Below are 14,485 nucleotides of genomic sequence, written 5' to 3' on the forward strand. Positions count from 1 at the left end.
AAAAAAACCTGGACCTTACTTAATTCTATAATTTCCTCTAAGAAAAGGTCATTCAGTTCCTGATATTTTTACTAATAATAATCAAACTTTTGTAGAATCAAGTGAAATTGCAGAAGGTTTTAATGATTTTTTTGTCAACGTAGTTACATTCCGGAAACTAATGTCACTTTTGAAACGTATTTAAATGAGCCCATAAATGAAAATTTTGTTTTTGCAAATATTACGCCGGAAATTATTTTAGAAACAGTAAGTAAGCCAAAGCCCAAGAAGAGCTCAGGAAAAGAACTGTGTGAACAAATATTTCTAAGTGGTTGGACTTAAAGTTGACGAATTTTTAAACTGGGATTTTCAAATTGAACATATCTCGAATAAAATTGCTAGCTCAATCTTTGCTTTTTGTCTCAAATTAAGAATATCTTACCATAAGATATTCGTCTAATTGTTTATAACTCTCTTGTAAGGCCGCATATTGAATATGGAATTGTTACTTGGGGAGGGGTTAAAAACCCTTAACTGCAAAAAATCAGATCTTTGCAGAAAAAGGCAATCAGAGCGGTTAATAATAGTACTTTCAAGGCACATTCAAATCCATCATTTTCAAAACTGATATTTCTTAATCTTGATGATACATACCAACTTTGTGTTCTGACATTTATGCATGGATACTTTAATGATAACCTTCTCTCTTCCTTCCAAAATATGTTTAAGTCTTTAGCTGAACCGAACAGAACAAAATCATATAAATTAGAACGGGTTTTAAACAAAAATCTAGAAAGCTTTACGTCCGCAATGTTTCCTAAATTGTGGAATGCAATTGAAATTGACCTTAAAGAAACTAAATCTAAAAATATTCAAAGAAAGAGTAATCAATATTTATCTTGAGAATTATGAGAGGTTTAAATGCGAAAAACCTAGCTGTATATCGTGTGAATAAATTTTATATAAAAAAACTAAAATAACTGAAACTTTATTAGGTTATTTCTGTTGCTGTAACAACCATCATTAACACCCAGTATTTTAAATTTATCTCTACATAAAAATCTCACTGATCTCACCCTGCCACAGATCACCTGACAATCTCCTTCCTTCCAATCAACTCCTTACATATCCAAAACATATCTTGATATGTGTAACCAATTATATTCAGTATCGTTAACTAACTTCGGGCCAACCACTCAATACAACCAACCCTGGTTAGGCGGGTCCAAACTGCATAGTAAATTGTAATTGCTTATTTGTAATATCTCATGCTTTGTAGTTGAATAAATATATGAAAAATAATGTATATTAGTCCTGTAAATTACATAAAGCATTTCAACGAAGACAATACATTTACTTGCACAAGGAATTTATATGAATTTACTTATATCACAGCCAAAAATGTTGAGAAACCGAACTAGATGAATTTAGAACTCTTGACTATCACTTTTCTTCCTGGATTCAATATCACTCTTAAATATGATATCACTAAACCGACTCGACCTACTCGGCCCATCTTGAGGCGTCTTCTTGAGACAGATCTGGTCTGGTTGATGATCACTTCTTATCCTCTTCTCAGCACAGACTTCTTGAGAACTTCTTCTTCTCTTCTCAATACCTTTTCCTGGAGTATCATTCTTTTCTCTTCTGCACTCCTTCTCCACATTTTCACTCTTCTTCATTGCACCATCTCCTTTTTTAATAGATAAATTAATCATAAAATTGAACAAACAATAATTACTCTTTTAATAATTATTTCAATACCCCAAGAAAACTCAAAATTATTAAATAGTGGTATAAGGGGCCAAGTGTGTGACGGGGGGAGGTAACCAAATATAAAATGATACCTGTCTTTAACGACCCTGAAACTTGAGCATTCATCTTCCTTTCTTCAGTTTTCTTAGCATTCACCTTAGCAATCTATACATATAAAGAATTGTAGACGTATTGACCGATTCACAACGGCACACTTTAAATCTTTATCTAACTTGCAGACAATATGTATTTTTTTTGTGGTGGGGAGGATTCCCCTCAAACTTATAAACAAAAAACTATTTTTGTCATGTTCTTCAGTCTTCACTCTTCAGTTTAAGATTTAAAAGTTTGATAGCTCTGAATTCTAGGGGGGGGGGGGCTACCCCCCTGTATACGCCCTTGCTTGCAATAAGGAAGATACGGTTGTTTTTCTTTTTAGAAAAGTATTATTTTCCTTAATTGTTTCTGACAGCATAAATCTGTCAAGTCTAAATTTTAGTTAGATAAAACACAATCAAAAATAATAAATTTTTAGATAGAATAAAAAAATCCTGCATCCTTGACTCCTCACACAAAGTTCAAACTTGATATCCCAAATCAATGTTTCAAGAAAACAAGAGAACCGAAAAATATCTACCTGGAGTTTGAGTCTCATTGTCTGCATAACTGGCATAACGAGATGACGGTGTAGATGAGCCAACCTTGACAAAACAATAATTAAATAAAACAATAAAAAAACTTTCTTTGATATTTTCTTATTGCATGTTTCCTCTGGAAACCTAAGAATGAGAACATAACATATTCCCAAAGAAAGTGTAGGAAAAAACATCTTATTAAACAATTTTATCTGATATCAAGAGTTTCTTAAAAATTAAGGAACTTTATAACATTTTAAAAAACTTTTGAATTTTCTTGTACCTTGTAGAAAGCTGAGCTTGATTGTTAATCTCTGCAATAGGATCTATCTCACCTTCAGCCTAAATGTTCAAAATTAATCCACTAGAGTTTACAAAAATTTGTCAAAATTAACTTTACTTTTCATTTTTTTTATTAAATACTAGCTTGAGAAACCAGTGCTGCCCAGGGTACTCAATACTCATAGCTATTCCCACCGTTTTAGATATTTTCCCCTTTACAAGTCAACCCACACAACTTAGAATCTCAAAACCAAGCTAAGACCATTCCCGTGGTTCTCCCGAGTTCCCCAATAAAAATTTGAGGCAAATTGTTAATGAGTTATGATCGGACATACAAACAGACAGAGATTACTACTTTATACGTATAGATAGCATACTGCATGTCAGTTTAGCTAAAAACAATTTCCAAAACCTTAAACTTGTTGAATTCCTCTCTTTCTTCCTCTGCTAAAACCAGCCAAAGCTCTCCCAAGGCCTGAAATGTTAACATGTGTGTTCTCAGTGGATTTCTGTAGACTGTGGAGATAATCAAGTTCTCTTTACAGAAACATCAGATAGAACCTGATTAAGACATTTTCTAATTTTTCCTGCCTTGTAAGCTGAAACAAATATTTCCCGAGATGTGAACGAAATGTTTTCGTCTGTAGAGATCTGAACGCTTCGGCAGGACGGAGAACCAGGTTCGCTTGTATCCGCCTGGAACCCAGTCACTCGCCTAGAACATTGTTACTTTGTATCTAAACCTGTTACCTTGTATCTAAACCTGTCACCTTGTATCCGTCCCTGTTACCTTGTATTTGTCCTTGTTACCTTGTATCTGTCCCTGTAACCTTGTAACTGTCCCTGTTACCTTATATCTATCCCTGTTACCTTGTATCTATCCCTGTTACCTTGTATCTGTCCATGTAACCTTGCATCTGTCCATGTTACCTTGTATCTGTCCCTGTTACCTTGTATCTATCCCTGTTACCTTGTATCTATCCCTGTTACCTTGTATCTGTCCATGTAACCTTGCATCTGTCCATGTTACCTTGTATCTGTTCCTGTTACCTTGTATCTACCCCTGTAGATCTATCTGTGCAAAATACAGAAAAGATAACTCCGACAAAACTAGAATCCATCAATTGATAAGCTGCCTAGGGTACAGGAACAAATCTTAAAACAGTTCCTAACAATCCAACATCTCCTCCCTCCCCTTTGGTAAAATGACATATATGCTATGATGAAAATGACAATTTGAGTTTACAGTATTGACCGGGATCAAATATTTAAATATTCATGAATTCATGATAAATAGCGCTTTTTTATTAAGAAACACCAAATAATTTTTTTTCTTTAAATTTAAATTTGGCTCCGTGTTCCTGTGTTCTCAGATCTACAGCACTAGGATGAACTGTGATGTGAGGATGAGAATGATACCAACCCATCACCCGGAGCTCATCTCCATTCTCATCCTGGATCAAACACATCAACATTAACCTAACAAAAACAGAAATCAAATCAAACTAAACGTTCAGTTTAAAGCAGTCCATTTACCCATTGGTAAGCTACAATCTCCAGTTACTCTTTTAACTCTAATATATATATTGAAATATATTGGTTCAAAATAATTGGCAACAAATCAAACATATATATATATATATATCAATTTATATATACCACATAAAGGGACTGTGAGCGTAATTTCAAGTGACCCTCCATGCAATGATGGAAATACCAGAATGTCAACATTACCCTTGAAACCTTATCTGATCAATCAAGTGCAAGACATTATCGTTTTTCTAGCATGACAAGTGTTTATTCCTATTAGTTTCCTTCCGTAGAATTGCGTCAATCACTTTTGTAAAGAAAACTCAATTCAAAATAATCTGTTTTCAAAGTGAAAAACATTGATTCATACTTCATCAGACAAACATTTTAAGGGTATTGTTGTGAATTAGGCATTGTCATCTTTGCATAGTAATTTGAAATTACACTGTTCTTTTAAATAGTTAGAAAATTGAAGCATGATATATATTAAAATGATCGAAAAATATTTTTCATGTTTATATAGATTATAAATAGATAAAAGCTGAAACCAACCTTGAGAGATGCCGCGAACTCAGCTCCTGCCATGAGCTGTGACGGATCTATCTCCACCCTGTCCTTCTCCTTGGTTAGTCTCTTGAGGACCTTGAGTGTGAAGAATTTAACCTTGCTCCCTTCAACTCGTCCAACCAACAATCCCATTATCTCCTAGTTTAACTATTATCAGCTTTGTTATCGACGATCAGTGATCACTGATCACTGATCAGGCAAACCTGGATACTTCTCAAAATTCATATATTAAGAATTCAGGTCTAGGTCTAGGCAAAGAAACCCGGGATAACATTTTGGGCCCAAAACTAAAATCCAGATCAGGATTGAATTACAGAATTCTAATTATTAATTGACAAAATTTACTGAAATCTTGTTCGATATACATTGCACTATAAGTAAAATTGGACCAGATCAGGATTTAAAAACTTGGTATTGGATCAAATGAATGCAGGGGAGTGGTTTGGAGCTGGGACGGTTTATATATTACAACATGAGTACCAAATTTAGGTTAGGATGATCTGGATAAAGATGGTATGATCTAAAACATTCTAAGAGCTAGTTTTAAATCTATTATCATCTTTTAATTAGAAAAACCATGGTTTCAGCACAGTCCCTTTAATTAGATAAACATGAGTCCAGCACAGTCCCTTTAATTAGATAAACGTGGGTCCAGCACAGTCCCTTTAATTAGATAAACATGGGTCCAGCACAGTCCCTTTAATTAGATAAACATGAGTCCAGCACAGTCCCTTTAATTAGATAAACATGGGTCCAGCACAGTCCCTTTATTAGATAAACATGGGTCCAGCACAGTCCCTTTAATTACCTCCTTCTCACTAGATAAGGCATGTGTCCAGCAGACCTCCATGACCTGACTAGATAATATAATCTCATCAACCTGAACTCCATCTTGTTTCATCTTTACACCTGAAATCTCAAAATACACAATTCATCAAACTTTATTTATATTTAAATATTTCCGAAAATGCATGATCACGAATTGATGACATAATTCAAAGATTTCCTGTTTCAAAACAGAAATTGTAAAACTTAATGAAGATTATGGAAGAAAATTCCGAAATACTCGTTAATAATTGTCAAAGAATCAAATTCAATTATCTCATTTCTTTTTTCTTAAATATAGATCATGAAGAAAATTAGAACCGGGCATAAATCACAATCATGTTTTGCTGTATATCAAAAGTTGAATCACAGAAAGTATAAAAAAAAACACGGAATATAATAAAGTCATAAATGCATAAAATTACGAAATATAAATACATAATGTTGCATTAAACAAAATAAATTATTATCTATATAATAAAACAAGATATTCGTATACATACATATATATATATATATATATATATATATATATATATATATATATGTTGCGTAATGCGTATAGCCAGCCAAACAGCTGGACCGATTGAGCTTAATTTTTTTGTGGGCACTAATTAGTGGCCGGCGGATGTTATAAGCTAAAAAAACGATTTTTTTTCACTGTAAGAAAAGTAAGCGAAAAACACATTTTTATTAAAAAGAAACTATCCCATATCATAAATAAAGTTGTGTATTTGAGATTTATGAAAAAATGACTTATCTATCCATTTATTTGAGCCATTTGATTGATTGAGATATACTGGGATATCGTTTAAGATATTAAATATGTATCTAGTTATATCGGTTTAGTTCAGAATAAAACATTCGTTTTAAAACCATGTTTGAAAAATATAGTTAAAATAACCTAACAGTAAATGTAGAAATCTAGAAAAAATATTTTGTATAAAACTTATCATAATGTAAAAATTGTAACAAGCTCAAGATCAATCAACTAATCAATCATCCTTCTTCTCCTCTGCAGATTTCTTCTCCGTGATCTCCGTTGAACCCGGAGCTCCGTATACTAGAGTACACACACCATTCTCAAACCCCAGATACGGATCCCAATCAGACTAAACAAATATAGTATTAAAGGGACTTTTCACGAATTCTCAAAGAATTACGAAAATGCATTAAAAATTGTAAACCAATTACCAAGACAATATTTAAGACAATCATATTTTTTAATATTTGGCCATTCTCACTGGCGCCTAATAGTATGAAGCAGTTAGCAGTCTGTAAATAATAAGAGTAATAATAATACTTGTATTTCTAACAATAATTCTGAAAAAAATTAAATGAATTTTCGTGACCTTTTTACATTTAGTTACCTTAGCTAGCAGTAAAGTAATCAAGCGCATAACAACAGTGTACAGGACCAAACAGCAGTACAGATCAGATACGGATATAGGCAGTACAGAGTACAGGATCTAAATATATGTTCAGTAAGAGGCAGTACAGAGTACAGGATCTAAATATATGTACAGTAAGAGGTAGACAGAGTACAAGATCTAAGTACATGTACAGTAAGAGGTAATACAGAGTACAACATAAAGATATATGTACAGTAAGAGTTAGTACAGAGTACAACATATCGATATATGTACAGTTAGAGGTAGTACAGAGTACAACATATAGATATATGTACAGTAAGAGGTAGTACAGAGTACAGGATCTAAATATATGTACAGTAAGAGGTAGTACAGAGTACAGGATCTAAATATATGTACAGTTAGAGGTAGTACAGTGTTAAGCGCGAATCGGTAAAATAAGACCTAATTCGTAAAGTAAAAGAATCCTTTCTATTTACCTAGATTCCATCTTTGGTAACCGTTCTGGTAATTTCCTAGTATACGATACAGTCAAAATAAAAAAGNCCGCAGCGCTCGGCCCCCTAGCCCATCCTAGCCGCAGCGCTTGGCCCAGAGAGTATCTTAACCTAACCTAACCCTAAATAACAAAAAAATAAATAATAATAAGTTTGCTGAAAAATAAATGGTCATGTACAAAATTGATAGGAGGGGGGGGGGGTCCAAAAATCGTATACTAGGACAGACCCACCGTTCTTCGTATCCCGCGTCAAAACTTAAAGTATGCAACCGTAAAAGTCTAAACCATTCTTAATCGTCTGGAACACGATTCTGTGGATCAAATCTACATAATAAAAAGAATATCAGTGTTAAACTTTTACGAAACTAACTAAATATAAATGTTTAAACTGAGGATTCCAAAACGTCTCAGATTCTAATGTGGTTTACGATTTACGAAATATTACGGGGCAGACTCCTTTTACTGCGCAAGCGGGAAATTCAAAATATACTCAATAAAAAGGTCGTCGTACTTACATATGCTGGCGTCCTGATGGATGGAAAATATAAAAAAGGATTCTAATCCGTCCAAGCCATTACAAGAGTCTGAAAAGATAAACCTGAGAACCGACTAGATTTTAGAACTGATTTACTATTGTTGACAGCTCAAGCTCTGTATACTGAATGAGTCGGATTTTGTTTCTCAGGTAAATCTCGGTCCCAACTGATTAATAGTAGACTCGCTCTCATGGTGGAACTATTTCCGACCAATAGGAGAGTTACAACAGGATAGATACAGTGAGTCCTACTTAAAAATGAGTAACTTTCGTTTATTTTCGAAAACCCTTAAAATACGCGTAACAAAATGGTCTACTTTTATGTTACATCTCAGTTTTTATATTGTAAGGAAAGAGGAATAAATACATCCATAGCCGACTGAAAATGCATGATAGGTAATTACAAGCGAGTGTGTCCCATTAGATACAGGGTGTCCCACGAAANCAAGTAACAAATATTCTTTCGTTTTATAATCAGTATTCATGTCTACGATAGCAATATACTTTATTTCATCCCACCCCTCATAATTGATGTTTTGCCCCTGAATTCTTTGTTTTGATCGCCTCCCACTGCAGTACACAAATTTGACGCATTAGATATGGCGGTTCCTGGTCTATATATTTCTTGAGTGGAACTATCTCCGACCAATAGGAGAGTTACAACAGGATAGATACAGTGAGTCCTACTTAAAAATGAGTAACTTTCGTTTATTTTCGAAAACCCTTAAAATACGCGTAACATACAGAGTACAATATATAGATATATATACAGTAAGAGGTAGTACAGAGTACAATATATAGATATATGTACAGTAGTAGGTAGTACAGAGTACAATATATAGATATATGTACAGTAAGAGGTAGTACAGAGTACAGGATCTAAACATATTACAATTAGAGTTAGAACATAGTACAATATATAGATATATGTACAGTAGTAGGTAGTACGGAGTACAATATATAGATATATGTACAGTAAGAGGTAGTACAGAGTACAGGATTTAAATATATAATAGCTGGAGGTAGTACAGTGTATAGTATCTAAATATATTACAGTGAGAGGTAGTACAGAGTACAATATATATAGATATATTACAGTTAGAGGTAGTACAGAGTACAGGATCTAAATATATTACAGTAGTAGGTAGTACAGAGTACAATATATAGATATATATACATTAAGAGGTAGTACAGAGTACAGGATCTAAATATATTACAGTAAGAGGTAGTACAGAGTATAGTATCTAAATATATTACAGTTAGAGGTAGTACAGAGTACAATATATAGTGAGAGGTAATAGAGAGTACAGGATTTAAGTATATTATAGATAGAGGTAGTACAGAGTACAGGATCTAAATATTTGTATAGTAGAGGTACAGTTAGAGGTAGTACAGAGTACATGATCTAAATGTATTACAGTTAGAGGGAGTACAGAATAGGCAATTTAAATATATGTACAATTTAAAGCAGTACTGGTAAATTGATCTAAATATATGAAAAGTTAGATATAGTACAAAGTACATGATCTAAATATATATAAAGTTACATATAGTACAAAGTACAGGACCCAAATATTGTTGTTAAAAAAGCAAACTTTGGACCTAATAGTGTGTTGAGTATTAAAATAAAACTCCAAGAAGACCAATATAAAATCTAAATTAATATATCTACGATGTTCCACACTTTATGTGATTTCCTCAGACAATAAAATTCAAATGTACCTATTCTGCTTAAAATCCTGAAAAATCTTTTCACGAGGTTAGTGAATTCGCATTTAAAATCCCATCCCAAATATTCTACTTAGGACAACACAAACCCTGAAGAAATACTTATCCCCCTGTGTTAAAATATCCACCTTGTTATACCTGTAACTGGAGAAGAACTGCTGATACAACCATAGTTTTAGTTTGTTGGTTTGGAACCTTGAACCCTGTCTTGAGACCCTGAAGGAGCCCGACCTCGATATACTTGAAGACCATGAACCCACTGGACTTGATTACTCCGAACACTACCGGATACAAGAAGTACCCGGGGCTCTCAGAGTTAATGGTTTCTAAACCTGACAACACCAAACCTGAAATAAAAAAAAATTCATTGTTTTTTTCATTTTCAACATAAAAACGAATTATAAAAATTGTTAAAAGCTAAATTTTTCTAGAAGATATAAACATATCTCTGCCTAGTGCACTGCTTACTGCTTACCTACTCTCTGCCAGTCCTGGAGTATAGTGAGGAAGGGTAGAACCCCGGTCTTAATGAGGGTCTGATAGAACACGTCCAGGGGGGAGTAGAACACCAGGTACCAGGAGATACAGGCTGCATACAGATTCGGAGATAATTTAAGAAATGCGATCAAGGATTGTCCCTGAATAAAGGAGGCCAAGATTCCTCCAGGGTAGATGTAGAGTAGGGCGAGGAGGAAACAGGAGAGAGGATGTTCCCTTGAGAACTCCCGCCATTTAGCAGGACCTGGAGAGCAATCACGTTATTATCCAAATGAAATAAAAACTAAATGAAATGAGCTCAAACCAAACCAAACCAAACCAGACCAAATCAAACCAAACCAGAATCAGACCAAACCCGAATCAGACCGAACCAAGCCAAACCAAACTAGACCAAAACCAAACCAAACCAAATTAACCCAAATTAAACCAATCCAAACCAAACCAAATCAAACCGAACAAAACCAAATCAGAATAATGAAAAAACATAAGTGCATAACCCGGCAAAAAAATAACAAATGATGATATTCAATTGTAACTATAAAGTTTTTCTTATTTTAATATTATAAAAAATGCATTAAATCAAACTTTCCAGCTTTAAAACAGAATAGTTCTAAAAAGGTTTCTTAAAAGGTTAAGTTAGGTAAGACATAGAAACCCCACAGCGATAAGAAAATGTTCGATATTTTGTTGAAAACTTCTCGATATTTTGTTGAAAACTGCTCGAAATTTTAGTTGGAAACTACACGATATATTGTTGAAAACTACTCGATATATTGTTGAATACTGCTCGATATTTTGTAAAAAACTACTCGAAATTTTGTTGAAAAATACTCGATATATTGTTGAAAAATACTCGATATATTGTTGAATACTGCTCGATATTTTGTAAAAAACTACTCGGATATTTTGTTGAAAAATACTCGATTATAACTAATTAGGTGATTTGAATAGAATAGTTTTTTGTTTACCTAGGGTTGCTCTAAGAGCAACACTCATCAGTATCGAGTGTGGAACCCAGAGAAACGGAAATACCGGAGTATTTAAGATTATATCCGTCAGAGCGTTCATGGTAACTGTATTCTCTTATCTCCAGTCCCAACTAGACTAAACTCTCAATTCTTTATTTATATTTCAATTTACCCAGAAACCGGATTATCTTGTCTTTAATGCAACCCAGACATATTTCTGAAAAAATGTGTAAATAAAATCAGGTACTTGAGATCACAGAGAGTTTGCATTAGCTCAGGATTTATCCGTGCTCTCTGTATCAGATTCAGATTCTGAAGAATCGTCCGAGTCTGTAGAATCGTCGGAATCTGACGAATCGTCGGAATCGACCGGATTAATGACTAGTTTTTTCTGCAAGATATCCGCAAGGTTTTGCTCAGGATGTTTTTCCTCCTTCTCCTCTTCCTCTTCCTTCTCCTCTTGAAGGGTTAGCTCCGCAGCCTCTTCAAGTTCATCCAGCTCCAGTTCTAGATCAGCCTTAGTCAACCCTAGGACATAAACATTAAGATTTTAAGATGTAAGAAGATCTTCCTAACACTAATCCCATTCATCAGTTCCAAAGGAAAAAGGAACTGATAACTCACCACATTCTCTATTTTTCTAACCCTTATATCTTTGCATCCTAATAACATAGACCTTAGAAATTTCAAGTTATGAATTCTGTTGCCTCATATAATTAAAATATAGTTTGCGGCGAGTGCAAGAAATGGCATAAAATATCGTCACTGTCCTTAAGTTATGTTATTGTTGAGATTTTAAGAATTCCTTTAAAGCGCACCAAATTTGTTAAATATGAAGAAAAGGTGAAAATGTGAACTTAGGAGGAATTGCTGGTAGTTTCATGTGACCCTCACAAGCAAAATCTTTGTTTAGAGGGTCACATTGTCGACAGTGCTTTTAACAGTTGTATTATGTTGAGACAGTAAGAATAAGTTCAAGGGGAGATGGTTTGTTAATATCGGAGAAAATGAATCTGAACCTGATAAAGTTTTCTCTACTGCAGATGTCAGTGACTCCAGGTGAGTGTCCGGAACAGTCTGGATCCAGGTTACATAATCCTAGATAGAGAAAGATCTATCAGGATAACATTATAAAGAAACATTTATTATTATACATGTAAATAGCATCCTGTGAAACTTACAGCTTTCGATCTTTTAGTTTTAAGTGAAAACAAGATACAGTGGTAGGCGATTATATCAATACAAAGAAAACGACTTTCGAATTAAATTTTCATATAAACTTAGCTGTTAAACAGCATGGATACACACAAGCAAAAATGTCAAGAGAAATTATCAATTTAAAAAAGCTTTTTTTCACTACTTGCAAACTTGTAATTCGAAGAAACCATGTTAACAATCAAAACTTAAATAAAAAGTCGTCTTCATTGTAGTGATATAAACACTTGCCACCGTATTTAAAATATACTTTTCCATTCCTTCTTTAATATGGAAAAACTGGAAACTGTGAAATGAATAAAAATTCTAAAACATGAAATTAGATGAAAAATCTAATATTTGTATCACGTGTGTCAAATACTAAAACCGAACTGAAGATTTTATTTAACGTTTTAAGAGAGTCGACAATAATTTATCTTAATGAATTGAGTAAAAAATCAAGGGGTCTGAACTTCACTATCAATCTATCAATTAAAACTTCCTGATCATTCCTCGCCACAATCTTCTACATCCTTCTGGAGTACACGGATCAACGGGTCAAATATAGTTGATGCCTCGAACCCCCCCCCCCCCATTAGTAGTAACTGAACCAGATTATAAATTAGAATGTGTTCTAAACCTGAATGTAAAGTTGGGAGAGAATATAGTATCCCTCAGTATCGGAGAAACTAGACAAAACCTTCAGCAAACTTTTAATAACGGCAACCTAGGAAAAAAACTTTTAAAAATATTTTTTAATAATTTGATAACTACATAAGAAATATTATAATCAAGTGCAAATCATAAAATGATAAAAAAAAATTGGTCTGAACTCTTGTTTTGTAAATATCGAGATCTAAGATGCTTGATCTCGATCTTTTGCTAATCTGTAGATTAATTTAATCTTTATTAATATCCCGCATGGTTATCACTTTCATCATGGGAGAACTAACTAAAATGAAGGCATAGTTTTTAATAGATCCTCAAATAAAAAGTGCCCAAACTCACAGTTGATATCGAGATCAAGTGTCCGGGATTATGAGTATCAAAACAAAAGTTCCCAGCTCTAGACACTTTTCAATCTTTATCAGTAACTAACTCAGGGTCCACTTAGCAACTGTGAATATACCTTTCCAACTTTAAGAATATCAATTACATCCTTCCAGACTAAGATGGATAGATCCCAGTGTCGGTAGAGCGGATACACAAGAGACCTTAATAAAATATACATTTAAAAAGATTGATCAGCTTCTCTCCGTTTGATTTTTTACATCAGCAATAAAAACTATATTTTGGCTGCACGCCTAATTAGTGCTCGAAATTCCTAAAATCAAATCAAATTGAATTTTAATGACCTCTAATGACTTCTACTGACCAGAATACAGTGGTAGCAACAAATACAGTGTTTGACCTTCTAATGACCTCTTACGACCTTGAATGACCTAAATGACCTCCAAAAATGTAAATGTTTTAACTATGGCTTCATGCATATCAAACGAAAGCTAGGAATCCAGGGAATACAATAGTAGCAACAAATACAGTGTTTGACCTTCTAATGACCTCGAATGACCTAAATGACCTCCAAAAATGAAAATGTTTTAACTATGGCTTTATGCATATCAATTAAAATCTAGGAACCCCAGGAATACAGTAGCAGCAACAAATCCAGTGTTTGACCTTCTAATGATCTCTAATGACCTCTAATGCCCTCCACAAATAGAATATATTTTAACTATGGCTTTTATGCATATGAAACGAAAGCTAGGAACCCAGCAACAAATCAAGTGTTTGATCTTCTAATGACCTCTAACGACCTCTAATCACATAAATGTCCTCCAAAATTGAAAATGTTTTAACTATGGCTTTATGCATATCAAACAAAAGATAGGAACCCAGGGAATACAGTAGCAGCAATAAATCCAGTGTTTGACCATCTGAGCCATAGTTACAATATTTTTATTTTTGGAGGTCATTCAGGTCATTCGAGGTCATTAGAAGGTCAAACACTGCATTTGTTGCTACTACTGTATTCCCTGGATTTCTAGCTTTCGTTTGATATGCATAAAGCCATAGTTAAAACATTTTCATTTTTGGAGGTCATTTAGGTCATTAGAGGTCGT

General features: G+C 33.8%; 3 protein-coding genes and 1 long non-coding RNA gene across 7 annotated transcripts in view; all 4 read right to left on the reverse strand.

Annotated features, from left to right (window-relative positions):
- Window positions 1–1,267: 1,267 nt before the first annotated feature.
- Window positions 1,268–5,692, reverse strand: LOC111700563 (lys-63-specific deubiquitinase BRCC36). The gene is made up of 10 exons (XM_023471531.1): window positions 5,557–5,692; window positions 4,734–4,886; window positions 4,013–4,105; window positions 3,702–3,787; window positions 3,243–3,366; window positions 3,064–3,126; window positions 2,653–2,711; window positions 2,372–2,435; window positions 1,827–1,899; window positions 1,268–1,672 (listed from the first exon to the last, which is right to left on the reverse strand). Exons 1-10 carry the CDS (start codon window positions 5,647–5,649, stop codon window positions 1,407–1,409), a joined length of 1,074 nt encoding a protein of 357 aa, XP_023327299.1. The 5' UTR covers window positions 5,650–5,692; the 3' UTR covers window positions 1,268–1,406.
- A 414-nt stretch (window positions 5,693–6,106) lies between these two features.
- On the reverse strand, window positions 6,107–11,379 carry LOC111700569 (trimeric intracellular cation channel type 1B.2). Its single transcript, XM_023471534.1, has 5 exons — window positions 11,172–11,379; window positions 10,181–10,447; window positions 9,844–10,052; window positions 6,944–7,042; window positions 6,107–6,685 (listed from the first exon to the last, which is right to left on the reverse strand). The coding sequence occupies exons 1-5, from the start codon at window positions 11,269–11,271 to the stop codon at window positions 6,569–6,571; spliced, it is 792 nt and encodes a 263-aa protein (XP_023327302.1). The 5' UTR covers window positions 11,272–11,379; the 3' UTR covers window positions 6,107–6,568.
- LOC111700571 (uncharacterized) lies at window positions 7,063–8,076 on the reverse strand. Of its 4 annotated transcripts, none has more exons than XR_002765008.1 (4): window positions 7,958–8,076; window positions 7,674–7,740; window positions 7,423–7,447; window positions 7,063–7,083 (listed from the first exon to the last, which is right to left on the reverse strand). It is a non-coding gene; the product is annotated as an uncharacterized LOC111700571 (long non-coding RNA). The 4 variants fall into 4 exon arrangements; XR_002765009.1 differs by having other exon boundaries at window positions 7,423–7,458; XR_002765010.1 differs by lacking the exon at window positions 7,063–7,083 and adding an exon at window positions 7,312–7,328.
- A 6-nt stretch (window positions 11,380–11,385) lies between the features above and the next one.
- LOC111700568 (protein SHQ1 homolog) overlaps window positions 11,386–14,485 on the reverse strand; it is an 8,464-nt gene continuing 5,364 nt past the window's right edge. Inside the window, exons 6-9 of the mRNA XM_023471533.1 lie at window positions 13,495–13,579; window positions 13,006–13,092; window positions 12,191–12,269; window positions 11,386–11,699 (exon numbers count right to left, since the gene is read on the reverse strand). Coding sequence (XP_023327301.1) covers window positions 11,446–11,699; window positions 12,191–12,269; window positions 13,006–13,092; window positions 13,495–13,579 — 505 coding nt within the window. The 3' untranslated portion in view covers window positions 11,386–11,445. The remainder of the gene's footprint in view (window positions 11,700–12,190; window positions 12,270–13,005; window positions 13,093–13,494; window positions 13,580–14,485) is intronic.

The sequence above is a fragment of the Eurytemora carolleeae genome, unplaced genomic scaffold, assembly GCF_000591075.1.
Source record: "Eurytemora carolleeae unplaced genomic scaffold, Eaff_2.0 scaffold385, whole genome shotgun sequence".
NCBI lineage: Eukaryota > Metazoa > Arthropoda > Copepoda > Calanoida > Temoridae > Eurytemora > Eurytemora carolleeae.

Bases quoted from the DNA above. Each gene is read 5' to 3' on its own strand.
- LOC111700569 (XM_023471534.1), bottom strand. From the start codon at position 11,271: ATGAACGCTCTGACGGATATAATCTTAAATACTCCGGTATTTCCGTTT. The intron at 10,448-11,171 runs GTAAACAAAAAA...ATTGCTCTCCAG, and splicing joins TGCTCTTAGAGCAACCCTAG to GTCCTGCTAAATGGCGGGAG. The intron at 7,043-9,843 runs GTATAACAAGGT...ACATATATTTAG, and splicing joins CAGTTCTTCTCCAGTTACAG to ATCCTGTACTCTGTACTGCC.
- LOC111700563 (XM_023471531.1), bottom strand. From the start codon at position 5,649: ATGAAACAAGATGGAGTTCAGGTTGATGAGATTATATTATCTAGTCAG. The intron at 4,887-5,556 runs GTAATTAAAGGG...TAGTTAAACTAG, and splicing joins CCTTATCTAGTGAGAAGGAG to GAGATAATGGGATTGTTGGT. The intron at 2,712-3,063 runs GTTTTGGAAATT...TTGAACATTTAG, and splicing joins AGGAATTCAACAAGTTTAAG to GCTGAAGGTGAGATAGATCC.